The following is a 14,672-nucleotide window of genomic DNA, read 5'->3' on the forward strand; positions in this document are numbered from 1 at the left end:
TCTTACATGGCATTTATACATTGGATACTACAAATTAAAAAATAAAACCTAAAAAAGAAAAAGAAAATACCCTTCCAATAAAGTAATGACACATCAGGTGGGATACAAATGTGGGAAAAAAAATGTGGGACAACTAGCATTATTGATAATTTATATTCCCATATCCAAATAAATGTATATATATTTATTATATATGGAGATGGATCCATCCATTCTACTTTTAACACAAGTTTTCAATGGGGCTCACTCTATATAGGGGTTTAACAAGAACCGTCTATTTTGTAGGTTTCCATTAAAAAATCATCCTTGCAAAATTAGGTAAATCGAAAATCATTTACCTACAAAAATTAAATGGTCAACATTTCAAGTATTTATTTTGTTGACCACTTAATTTTTGTAGATAAACGGTTTATAATTTATCTAATTTTTTGCAAGGTTGGTCATTTATTAGAAACCTAAAAGATAGACGGTTTGGATCGTTGAAATTTTGTATGAAGTATACCTCATTTAAAACTTGTGTCAAAAATAAAATGTCATGAATCCACCCCTATATATTCTATTATATATAGTATATATGCAAGGTAACATATTGCAATTGCTTATTGGAGGGTAATGCAATCTACCCCCACCCTCCTCCTAATCCTTTTCAAGCACTTAACCTATGGTATAGTGCCATAGGGGCATGGGATTAAAAAGAAATTAATTTGTTTGCAGTTTTGACTAAGAAAAAGAAGCAAGTACGTACAAGAAAGATATTACTCACATCTATGGCTTAATTAGACTAAATCCGTGCTAGCTTTCACTTTCATGCTTATTAAAATTGCTTTTACCTTATCTTAATCTTTCCGACCTAGTCCATTAATTATAAGTTAAAAAGAAATTGCATATATATAGTACTCGTGTATATATGAAATTGAAATATGATATGCCCATGGTTAATATGTTAAATCATTGTAATGGTACGTTGTCACCCCACTTCAACTTTAAAATAAGATATAAAACAATTTATTAGATCGATTATAACAAAAACAATAATGTTATGTGTACTACATTTTTATATCACATGTATACTACTTTTATATATATATAATATACAAGAATGCTCTCAAATTAATTGGTTAGTAAGTTAATATAAAACTAACTATCATGTTAGGCCAGCTGTACAATGTAATCTCAAAATCTGAATCATCTATTTTTAGGCCCTACTTCAAATATCATCTCTGTAAAAAAATCTCCAAAATCAGAAGTCATTTAGTCATTTGATTATAACAATAACTATTTATATGTTTTTATCAAAAACACTAATCGTCTATTTATTTGATCTCAATTAGATGACTAAATGATTTCTGATTTAGTTGATTTTTTTCAATGATGATTTTTGAAGTATGACCTAAATAATTGACGGTTTGGATTATGAGATTAGTTATGTGATGGTCCCAAAAACATGGTTAGCTTTATATTAACTTGCTAACCAGTTAGTTTTAGAATACTCCTATATATATATATATATATATATAAGACTCACTTGTATATATGAGTTCCATGATATATTTTTGATATAAATTAAAGATATAAGGAGGCAGACTCGTGGCCCTAAAACTTTAACACAAGTTTTTAATAAGGCCTATTTTATATAAGATTTTAACTATCTGAATCGTTTATTTTTTAGGTGTTCATTAAATAATAATTCTTATAAAAAATTAGATAAATTAGAAATTATTTACCTACAAAAATTAAATGGTCAACAAAATAAACACTTAAAATTTTGACCATTTAATTTATGTAAGTAAATAGTTTTTGATTTACCTAATTTTTTATAAAAATGATCTTTTAATGAAGACTTAAAAAATAAAAAATTATAATCGTTTAAATTTTATATAAAATATACCCTATTAAAAATTTGTGTAAAAATTTATGTAAAAAATATTGTTTCATACATCTTTCACCAAGACGTAATAACCTTAACATTACAGCTCTAAAGAAAAAAAATGTAAAAACAAACACGTTTGATTTGATGGTACATCTAGAAAAGTAAGAATGCATAATATAATTGTCAGATGCTGGGGATGATGACTAATGCAGGTTGTTGTTACTGTTTAAAAACCATGAATTTAATTGGTAACCAAAGAAGCTAGAAACCATGTACGTAATTCAATATATAATAATAATTGAATGAAAGTAATTAATATGATGTATTAATTTAAGCTGGAAAACAATTATTTTTTTATTAATGTAGCGGAAAGTTGTTGAAGCAGGCAAGCAGCTAAGCAGCTAGCTGGGTCGTCTTGAAGCAAGAAAAGAATATGATCAGTGATCAGTTGTTCCAAGATGGTAGGGGAAGCTGCTTTTGCCTTTTGGCACTAAAGCCTAGAAGAAGAGATCAGAAATGATCAACAGCCTTTTGATGAAGGTAGCTAGCCAGTTTGTCCCTTTAACTTTAAGTGCATATGCTATGCTAGCAAGTATATATATATACATGTCCTAATTCTAAAGGTAAAATCTAATATAAACTCTAAGTCATTCTAAAAATAACCCTTCAAAAAAAGTGCAAACTTTCACACCAAATTCTAATGATAATGAACAATAGTTTTTAAAAAATAATACCAAAACTCTTATTAAGATATAAATTAATGTATAAATGTTCACACATTACATTAAATAAGAAATTCCTTATTAAAAGACCCTGATATACAATATAAGTTGCCTATATACATATATGATGTGCATAGCTGAGCCAGCTCATGCAATGTTCCATGCATAATAGTATAATACACAATAAACATGCACATAAACGCAATTGGAGGGAAGAAAAAGGTTGAGATAGGGATAACACATAGGGCGTGGGTAGCTATAGCTATATGCAGTACAACTAGAGAGAGAGAGAGAGAGAGAGAGAGAGAGAGAGAGAGAGAGAGAGATTAATGAATGCATTGCGTTGTGGCAAAGAGGTAGAGAGATTAAAGGTAGAAGACTACTTTCCAGGTGTTGGCACTGCACTACTGAACTTAGGAGGGTGGGGGTTTTGCTTCACTGTATGGTCATTAGACTCATTCATTACTCACTCTCTCATTCAAACTCCATACTATCATGATAATATGATATCATCCATTTTCCATACAAAACGTCAAAACAAAATACAAAGGGCCGTACGTAGATTCTTTATATAAAGCCGGCGCCACAGCCACAGGGGACAGGTGGCTCTGCTTTCTGATGCCATCTCTATCTGCATTGCATTGCCTCCATCATATTATATGCCACCTAATCCTATCCCTATTCTCAGTAAGTAATTAACTATTTAACTCAACTCAATTTACTCACTACTCGCCTCGAGGGATTAATTAATTTACCACACTACTTGTATTTATTATCGATCACCATCCATGTCAATCTAGCTACATGACCAGTGCGTACTCACTGACTTATTCACTGTTCATCACCCATCTTGATTCTTGGAATGCATTGCAGATCTTGCCTTTTATAGATACTGTGTTTTAATTAACAATTTTACAATTTAACATAAAATTAACAAAATCTTTATTTGAGAGTTAGGGGGAACCTTCTTCTCCATTATAGCCTTATAGGAGACAAACTAGCATTTCACCGTCAATAAATATCCTAGCAAACTACAATTTTTAACGATGCAGAGACATTTGGTGTCATTTCTGATCCATCCTCAATCTGATAACGACTTTTGTTTCTCCCTAATTTTTAGTTGCACTGGAAAACTTTCCTAATGACACCGTTTTTCAATTCTTAATGGGGAGACATTTGAATTCAAGGGGATTCATTTGATATTTTCTCAAAAAGAAAACATAATTATAGTAAACATAACTAATTTGTAAAAAATGATTAGCAAAGTGAAAATATATGGGCTCATTTTTTAAAAAAATGTGGGGTCTCTTTTCGCTTTTCTGTGATTTCAAGAGAAAATTAATTAATTAATTTTTACAGATTTAGTTTTCGATGAGACATGTTTTATCAGATATGTTTTCACAAAAAGGTGGACTTCATGTGTTATGAGTTGTACTTTATGATGAGAGAATGTCCTATAGAGCTTGTCTTACGAAAGACTTTTCCAATTTGCACTTAAAAATTTTTAAGTCATCGAATGAAAACGCTAAGTGAGTGGTACCTGATGAAGAAGTAGGGTTGCGTTGAGGGGAATGGAACTAAAGTGTGCAATTGAGGTCCAGCACAACTTTTTGACCTTATTTGAGAAGTTCTTTGTCCTGTATATCCAGATTTATTAATCTCAATCTCTTCAAATATCTATCTACCTAATATGTTGATTGAAAATGATGCTCGTACGATTCGTATATAATATATAAGATATTATAAATCTTACATTTAAAAATTCATATAGGAAGATATTGCAAAAAATTAGAAGTATGATAATATAAGATATACAAGAACATGCAAATATATATAGCTTTTATAATAAATTTCCATTTCAAATAGTTTTGTACATAAAATTATGTAATTATGAATTTCCTTTGTAAATTTATAGAGGGAAGAAACAAAAGTGTTCTTGTGTGATGGCAACTTGCAAGAGATTGTCTGTAGGACACTTACTCTGGAACTAAAAAGGAGTTTTAAGGAGGGGGTTTGAGAACAAACTAAAGTGATCGAGATATTTTAAAAAGTTAGAAAAAAAAAGCTCAATTATAAATACACCCACCAATTATAAGGGGTATTTCAAATTGGTTCATGAACAAACAAAAATTCAGATTAATACACTAACTAATAGAAATTTACAAAATAGAACATCCGTTACAAATTTCATTAATAAGTGCGTTAAATGCAAATGTAGATAGTACTGACGTCAATTTTTTGAATGATATGGACATCAAATTTAAACCACATGGATTAATGATGTCATATTTAATTTTAATTTTAGAGGGTTTAAAAGTTTCGTTAGTTTGTTTTTTTAATCTCTTTTTTTAATCAATATGACATTATTAATCCATTTGGAACAAATTTGGTGTCTACTTTATTCAAAAAATTCACGTCATCATTGCCCAAAGTGACATTTAACTATCTTTTTTGACAGAATTCATAATGAATGTGTTATTTTATAGCTTTCTATTAGTTAGTGGACCAATCTGAAACTTTTTTTTTGTTTATGGACCAATTTGAAATAGTACCTATAGTTAGTGGATGCATTTTATAATTGAGCAAAAAAAAAAAAAAAAAAAAGGGTTGAGAGGCAGTTTAAAGACCAAAGCCCATTCATGTTGGAGACCTTTTACTTTAATTCTTAATTCTTTCTCTTTGGTCATTGACTCTTTTCCATTCCTTTGAATTTTTAATTTTCATCTTCTTTTCATATTTATACTAATGGTATAATAGCCAAAAAATATTAATGGTATAATTGGGATGATTCGAGGACCCATTCAAGCTTAATTTTCAAAACTCTTAATTTGGATTCTTGTCATGAAATCCGTAATGTTACAATAAGTTCAATTCGTTAATAATTTTTTAAATCGAAATTGCGATTAAGTGTAAATTGTATGATTAAGATCTTAAGCTCAACTTAAGATGAATTTATAGATTCCACTCATGAGTTTCTAATATATATACTACAACCTAAATTGTTACATTATATTATAATATGTTTAATTATTAAATTGGAATATGGTATTGGGTATTTTCATTATGTTTGTCTTGAGTTTGTACCCTCGAACTTTATAAACTAAATTTGAATGTGATTTTTAGTTCTTTACTTTGTTACAAGAATTCTCAATTTCAAGTCGTCTTCTCAAATATAGAAGAAGAAACTCATATTTGATCTTGTTGTCACTCTCTATTTTTTGCACCTAATATTAGGGTTTACATCCCAATTCCTACATCTTCATGAAGAGGCCATTTCATTACAATTTTACCTCCATAGTAAAAGTATACAATTTGGAGAGAAACTTCCCTGTTACTGGGATACCTGGTCAGGAATCTGACCTGGTGTTACTGAACGCTCGGTATGGTCATCGAGTGCTCGACATCAGGTTAACGAGCGCACGGTCCTATCGCCGAATGCTCGATACTCTCAGTTTCTTTGTCTCCTAAGTACTCGGCACTAGTTTGTTGGTTTTATGTTAGGTTTTAATTATGAAATTTTGTGCTCCACCCAAAATTACAGAGTTAAAATCTAACATACAGCCTCTACAAAAAAAAAAAAAAAAAAGATGTGTCTCATTTTTATTGGCTCGGAATGCCAGGTCAAACCCGGGTACATGTAAGTTATTTCGTACACTTTGATGTTTAGATGTGGGGATACGTAAGTAGTAAGTACTGCATATCACATAAACTCCATTTGACATAAAACGATCCGCTTAAAATTTTAAAATTAAACCTAACAACATGCAGTTATCGCCCAAAAAAAAAAAAAAAAAAAAGTCTCATTTTTATTAGCTCGGGATGTCAGGTCAGACCCGGGTACAGGTAAGTTATTTTGTATACTTTGATGTTTAGATGTGGGGATATTTAAGTAGTAAGTACTGCATATCACATCAACTCCATTTGACATGAAACGACCCCATGGTGGCTTTCGATGAACCATTATGATGGTCTCAATATATGAAAAAGCAAAACCCCAAAACCCCCATTGTTTGTGCAAGCTGTGCAACTAAGTCACCATCGTCCATTCGTCCTCATCACCTTGCCTGCTCAAAAAAGAAAGGGAAAAAGACAAAACAACATTTATTTCGTTGAGAGATAGATACAATCATACAAGTAAGAGGAGGAAATATTAATTAATTAATTAATTAAAGAAGAAATATTCTTATTGCTTTACACCCTACAAAATCGAAGGAAATTCATTATAAAATTCTTTCTATGAAATGAATCCCACAATATTGTATATTCCAATATACACTAGAGAGATTAGTTGAATGACTTTTAATTACTTGTAGATTCCAATATGAATGGAATCTACAAGTAATTGTCTAAGTATCTGAATGGTCATCCAAAACATTCATGAGACGTGATGCCCATACCTTTCCAGCCCAAACTATTAGGTTGACCATTCCAAATAAGAAAGATGTTGGGTAAGAAAGCAGGGTCTATGCTAGGCCCATACTTTTAAAGTTGGTTTGGATACTAAGCCCAGCTATGATAATAATTCTTGGGCCAAACATGTTGGGCTTATTGGACTTGGAGGATTAAAAGGCCACTAATCCAACCCCAAGGGTCTCTAAAAAGACCCTTTCTTTCTTTCTTGTTTTTTTTTTTCTTGGGGTAAAAGTAAACACTAAAAAGACCTTAACATGACACTGACAATTTAAAGTGTCAATAGAGTGATCTGTGATTTGTTTAAGGATTATACACCGTTGGATTAAATCCAATGATTTATTTGATTTGGGTCACATACACTTATTAGAGGGCCCATTCAAATTTATTTGAGCGCTCGTAGGTGCTTAAAATACCATTAACCTTTGTGGATCGCAAACACACACTAATCTCATCAGATTTTGGCAAATGGGAAAATATCGCGACTGTACCATAGTCATCACGACATAGATTCCTTCAACGGCTTTTAAGCCAATCATAGCTTTGTTTTAGAGGATCTGACTCCTTTGACTATCTTGGTATTGCTTTAATTTGAATCTTAATTGTATTACAAATCCAAGCATTATGGACTCTAAACCAATTAGCATAGAATCATGATCAATCATCCATTTCTTATTTGCCAATCCCTTTCACGAATTCTCAAATTAATCCACCACATGATAGAAATAAAGATCGAGTTGATATTAACATGCATGAGTGGTGTGGAATTGTGGATGCATGGATATGGTATGCATGCATACATAGCTAGAATTGTAGCACACGCCACATTAATGTTATAGATGTACGTCTGATCAAAACTCAAATAAGTAATGTTGCTTTACGCAGGTTGTAAATTTGTAACAACTGGGGATCAAAGATATCAATTTAATAAAAATTATTATGTATGACAATTGACAATAATATCGTATTACATATATGGACAATAATATCATATGCACGACGAATGTCGGAAGCGAAAATAGCAAATTAAGATTTCAACAATATTGACCCAGCGAGCAACTGGTACCATTTGTCTGCTAAAAAACCAGATGTAACTTCCAAACTAAAAACTGCAATTTGATTTCAAATGGCAGCGACAATTACTATTTGCTTTTCTTCTTTTAGAAACTAGCTTACACATAATTAAGGATTTCCGAGGATTGGACCACAACTCATGTGGAGTGGAACTAATTAAAGGGCAGACTTTTTTTTTTTTTTTTGACCATAACTAAAGGGCAGACTTACATCATAGCTTTTAGCCTAAGCTAACTACTATCCAATAATCCAAAAATTATTTTTACTCATTTGCCCCCAACAATTGGGTTTTTTTTTTTCAAATTTTTCTCCCAAATCCCATTAATTTTGAACATGAATATGAGGTAAGTACTTTACCTTTAAATTAAGTTATAAGCTTCACTAACTTGTATATAGGTTCATTTGATCAGTGTATAACAATAAATGGTCTCAAAATCAATTTTAGGGAATTGGCTAGCTAGCTAGATAAAAATTATGGACATAATATATATTTTTATGATTAATATATACAAGAAGAATATAGTTATATAATAATAAAGAGATGGTGGGGACAGAAAGTAGCTAGAAATAGACAACAAGGAGAAGGAACAAGTACAGATAATATATATTAAATAGGATAGCAAATTAATGAAAATATACTTTGAAGTTGTCCCTTAAATCAGAATATACTATCTGCTCCTGCAAAATATATCCTTTTTCACTTTTCAACATTCTACTTTTCCTCTTAGAAAGGCAACACTCTCTTCACACTCAATTTGACTGTTTGGTTGGTGTGCACATGCAAATGCCTAAACATTCTCTTTTTCCACACGAAAATTAATTAAATCCCTTTCACTTTTCATCAAATTCTACTTTCAAACACCCCTCTTCACATTTGACTGTTTCTTCGTCTGCATGTGCAAATGCAGCCCTTCTATCAATACTATTGTTTCCCACAAAGTAGTGTTTAGTCTTGAGCCACTCTCTCTCCCAATCCGTCTTGTGCACCACTGTTAATATGGACACCACACATGTGATCTGAGCCGCCAGAAGCCCATAACAAAGCCCTTCAAACCCTAGTCTCCAAACAAAAGCCATCACTATCGCCACAGGGGCACCCACCATGTAAAATGAGTAAAAATTAATCCAAGCCCCAATCCCAGGCCTGGCACTTCCTCTCAGAATCCCACAGCTTGTGGTTTGTGGGCAATTGGCCAGCTCACATAGTCCAATTATGGGCAGCACAGCCATGGTTAGCTCCAAAACCTCACTATCCTTGGTGAAGATTCTCCCCCATGTCTCTCTCCCTAGGGTGGTCAGTGACAAGCCCAACAATGAGCCCACCAGGGACATCCCCACCGCCACCACCGCCGCCAGACGGGCCTTTTCCGGCTGGCCAGCTCCAAGCTCGTTGCCTATTCGGGTAGACACCGATGCACTTAGTGCCGTTGGTAATGTGTACATGAGAGAGGTTGTTTGTATGACTATGGCTGATGTTGCAAGGGCAATGTGAGGCTTGTCAAGGTAACCGGCCATAATTGTCATGAACTCGTACCACCACCATTCTAAACAAACCGCTGCACAACTTTGTATAGACAATCGAAATAGTATCCCCCAATGATCCCCTAGTGCACTCTTTAACGAAAATGGTATTAACGGTTTGGGTAGTAATGGTCTGGACAATATGGGTGCTGAATCAAAATTAGTAGTCGGATCAGACTGATCAGGAGGAACATGGGTGTAGACCATGTAACACAAAAGAAAAAAGAGAGTGATGAAATTGGAGAGGAAAGTGGAAATGGCTATTCCTTTGACCCCAAGAGAAAGAGTGAAGGTCAAGAAGATAGTGAGGGGAAGGTGTACAATGTTTGCTAGCAAAGTGCACCACATCAATGGCCATGTTGAGCTTTGGCTACGCAAGAAAATTCTTATAGGATGAAGAAGACTATTAGCCAAGAGATCAGGGATTGCAAAGCGGCAATACAAGCTTGCAATTCTTGTGATATCTGGGTTTTGGTGGAGAACAAGCATGAGGGGTTCGAGGTTGAGCCAAAGCAAGGCAATAGGGAGAGAGGTGAGAAGGAGTAAGAGAATTGTTCTTTGTAGAGTTTGGAAGGCCATGGAGGAGTTTTGGGAGCCAAAGGCTTGGCTGCAGAGGGGGTCCATGCCCATGGCCAAGCCAGAGAGGACTGAGTAGCCAGTGATGTTGGTGAAGCCAATGGCTAGAGCCCCACCTGCTAGCTCGAGGCTGCCGAGCCTGCCCATGCAGACCACTAAGACCATGTTTTTGAGGTAGCCCACTAGACTCATGGTTGCTATGGGGACGCCAATATCTGTCACTCTCTTAAGCTCCTCCACCACCTATATAGAATAATTAAAATATATGTTCAAAATTTGAAACAAAGGTATGCGTACATGTGTAATATCAAAAACTGAAGGTGACAGAATTCAAATTTAATAGGAATTGTATGAATTTTGAGGATTTTGTACCTCTGGCATTGTCGGGTACTTTTGGTTTTGCTCTGCTGTTGCAGCCATTATCTTTGTTTCCTTTCGCTTTGTTTTCTTCCTTGTCTACTTCCTTTTGTTATACGAGAGAGAGAGAGAGAGAGAGAGAGAGAGAGAGAGAGAGAGCCGAGTTTGTGTTTTAAATTAACGGACGTGCAAGGTTTTTATAAGGATGTGTGGAAGTACTGGTGGGGTTTAATTTGATCAATTTTCTTTTGTTTCTCAACTATCCAGCTATATATTATATATTAGGGAATTTAACTCAAAATCAATTGGGAATGGGTGGAGATGTTCAAGACTTATAAGCACATATATGCTAAGCTCTAGTTTTTCGATGTAGGACATTGCTTCACATTACTCTCAACACGCCCTCACACGTGTGACGAGATTTTTGAGCCTTACACGTGAACAAATTATATTGGGTGACGTGGGAGCACGTATGGCCATTGGGCCTTACACGCAGATAACCAAGCTCTGATATCATGATAGAATTAGAGCATCCAACCCAAAATCAATTGGCAATGGATGAAGAGGCCCAAGATTTATAAGCATATATATTAAGCTATAGTTTTCCGATATGAAACATTGCTCCATATTACTCTCAACATATATTGCTCACTTTTTATGATGAAAAAAAGAAAAAGAAAAAGAAGCTATTGCTAATGCTATCTCATGAGCCTATGTAAAAGATTATATACGGTATATATACATACCTATACACAATATATGTTTTTTTTTTTTGGGTGTATATACACAATATATATATGGTGTATATATAGGTTGAGGAATGGACCAGATGATGATATATTAATATACACACACATATATATATATATATATATATATGCACACGAACCATGTTTAAACCGTGTGATATAAGTTAGCTAGCAGTCATATGCCTCATGCACGGACACGCAATTTGTCAGTTTCCAAAATAGAAGAGAACACATCCACTACCTCTTTTAATAAAAATCAACTACGTACTAGTGTTATATACTAGTTGGTTCTTTCTTCACGTGAGGAAATTTGGTCATTTTTGCTATTATTATAATAATTATATCAATTCTTATTACATATATAGCTTCCATAGTTTTGGAGTCTAGCTTGTATAATTAATATATTTTGATATATTGTTACGTTCTTGTCCTCTTTGGTGTCCTACATAATTTCAAGTTTATAATCATAAACTTTAAACATAATATCAACAATTATGAATTATGTTTCGTAAAGTAAGTATTTTGTAACACTAATACGTACTAAACCTAAACCCAATACTTAGAGCTTGAAATAAACACGAAACTATGCTATATATGTATCCATGAATTAATTCATAAAGGAACTTTTAGTTAGCTATGATTCTAAGAGAATATTTTGGAAGGGAATCTATAGTACCCTTTTTCAATTGTTAGTATTAGGTCACTTTCTTCTTCTTCTTTAATAATCTTCTATGGACCGCCCTAGCTATGAAATTTACTAGTAGCAAGGTCGCCTTCATGTGCACATGTATTACATAAAGATTATATAGAAAATTTAGGTTGTGATGGAAGCAATTTTCTTTTTCATCACATGCTTTCCAAGATTCTTCCATATAACCAAACCGGCCCATATATATATATATATATATATATATATATATATATAACAGATTCAGATCAAACAACCAAACTTCCCACGTTTCTAACAGAAGCACGCACCTTCCTTGTTCATTAAAGTTAGTACAAACAAACCCTCCTTTCTATATCAAAGTCTCATTTTCTTCTGTTGCAAGCTCTAGGTTTCATCACTAGCTCAGGAAAAAGGAAAAAAAAAAAAAAAAGAAGAAGAAAGGAAAATGCATCACTTAGCCAAATAAATAAATAAATAAAGTTTGGGGCATAAAAAAAATATTAACTTTAATTTCTCTAGTCTCTTAATGCCCGAAGTTCGAATTCTCTGTGTCCCAACTCTGGCAGTCGATCCATTGGAGATATTTGACCAAGATACTAATTAATTATGTCCTTAATTAATTATCAATGGTTTCAGTAATTTTTTGTTGAATTTGTCTAACTCAATTTTTGTTGTACTCGATCATTTCCAATTGTAGATCACAATTAACAAAGTAGTTCTGTGTATAGCTAGAAAGAAATAGTTAATTAAAGATTCTTGCATCTATAGTTTTATTTTACAAAATTAAGAATCATTATTACTATATGAAGTGTCTGAATTAATGACAAGATAAGCACGGATATATAATTAAAATGATTGTGGATCAATATGTGTCGATCATAAGCACCGCCCCAGCTACTCTGTTCATTGACAATGCCTTGTGCGAGTAGAAGTATTAGATAATCAAGTTGAGGGCGCCACTTCCTGGTCCTCCTGACCAATAATATTGTCAAAAATGTGCCATTCCTTTATAACGTACTGTTTGCTTAGAAAAGAATTCAGATTCAATGTTATTGTCAATTGATCTTAAAAGTGTTTCTGTATCTTGCCAAAACTTTTTTAAATTACAACTTGTTCTACTGTATTTTTCTTTTTAAGCTTTCTACTAATCAATTTTTAAAAATCTTCTATTGAAAAATATATTCTGAATAAATTGCTTATTATTTGATGCTATTAATTAAACTATCATTCTAAATCACGAATTAAGCAAATTTTTATTTTAATGTATACATGTCGAATTGACACTCTAACAACATATAATAATATTATAGTAAATATCTAACAGGACACTATTACTCATCGTCTACAATTGGTTGTCTCAAAACCAATATATCGACCTATATATGAAACCAATTATATATATGTGACTATATGTGAGTGACGACATGCACTTTGGCCATGCATGTGCGGGTGTGTACGTTACACCAAATGACTAAAAGGAATTCTCCTTGTTCCACCCACAAATTATTGCACCCACCTTGATCAATAATCCGTCGATCGACAGAGTGCATTTCAATCACCTTTTCTCTTTCATGTCTTCTAGGATGGAATTTTTCACCTTCAACTCTCATTGATCATTGATCATTCAATATTCAACCAATGGCATATCCAACTCTCTCTCCCTCTCTCACTCATGGTTTTTAGGAGCTATATAGCTAGCTACCATTGTTCTTCTATAAGCACTCTATCTTCTATCTATCTTATTTGGTCCCAAGCTCGCAGGCCTTGTAGGGATGAAATCAAATTAACAAGCGACACTAGTCTCACTTGCCCCGCAATCAGTGACACAGGTATTTTCCATCAAATCATCAACTATATTTAAACCCCATGCAATTCCTTCAATTAAAGTAGTACTACCTCCCTGGCCAAAAACCAAAAAAGTAGTACTTGATTCACTAATTAGCAAATATATATATATAATCATATTTAGTTTTTTTTTTTGCGCAAAATATAATTGTATTTAGACAACATCAATTAATTAATTTGCACCATATATGTACTTGACATTTGAACCCCTCTTGCTTCCCCCCACCTAGCTTGTAGTTGTAGGTACGTACGATCTTCATGGTTGAAAAATGAATTAAAGTTCATTAATTGTTCTAAAAAAAATAAAAATAATTTATCATAATAAATTGAAGAGGTTTGGACCTTAATTCCATTCCTGGCCGGGAGGGCCCAGAAGTTTGACAGTCATGTAGCATTAATATATTCTTCTAGTAGTCAACAAACTCTCATTTGTATTAAACCACTAACTGTACGATGGTAGTACGTACCCTTTGGAAATCCTAGTGGAGGGAATCTCTCATCTGCGCGCTAGATTGTCCACATTACTTGGTCTCTTTTAATAAGTGCCTAAAAAAAGATGAAAGATTGGAGTACGTACCATTTTTTACCACAACTCTCTTAGTTAAGCAAACTGTTATAAATTAAAGGCTTAAATACATTTACATCTATTATATGATGCATTTTAAATTGATCCATAAATTATAAAATATTAACTAACAAAAATTATACGAACCGAATGGTCCATCCATTAAGAATTTCGTCAAAAAGACTGTTAAGTGCCATGCTTGACATAATTCACTTGGCTTCCTTAAACACTAATTCTCATAATATCTAATAAAAAATTAAACTTTGCACTGTATAAGATTCAATATGCAGTGAAAATCATGGACAAAACTTTT

The 14,672-nt window shown here is 33.0% G+C and overlaps 1 protein-coding gene across 1 annotated transcript; it reads right to left on the minus strand.

Moving 5' to 3' along the window:
- Positions 1-8,617: 8,617 nt before the first annotated feature.
- LOC147294333 (MATE efflux family protein) lies at positions 8,618-10,399 on the minus strand. The gene has a single exon (XM_086234063.1). The coding sequence runs from the start codon at positions 10,363-10,365 to the stop codon at positions 8,908-8,910; it is 1,458 nt and encodes a 485-aa protein (XP_086090189.1). The 5' UTR covers positions 10,366-10,399; the 3' UTR covers positions 8,618-8,907.
- Between the last annotated feature and the right edge of the window lie 4,273 nt (positions 10,400-14,672).

The sequence above is a fragment of the Dryas octopetala genome, chromosome 2 (genome assembly GCF_963921425.1).
Source record: "Dryas octopetala chromosome 2, drDryOcto1.1, whole genome shotgun sequence".
NCBI lineage: Eukaryota > Viridiplantae > Streptophyta > Magnoliopsida > Rosales > Rosaceae > Dryas > Dryas octopetala.

What these genes read in the sequence shown, in the direction of transcription:
- LOC147294333 (XM_086234063.1), bottom strand. Translation starts at nt 10,365, where the DNA reads ATGAGTCTAGTGGGCTACCTCAAAAACATGGTCTTAGTGGTCTGCATG.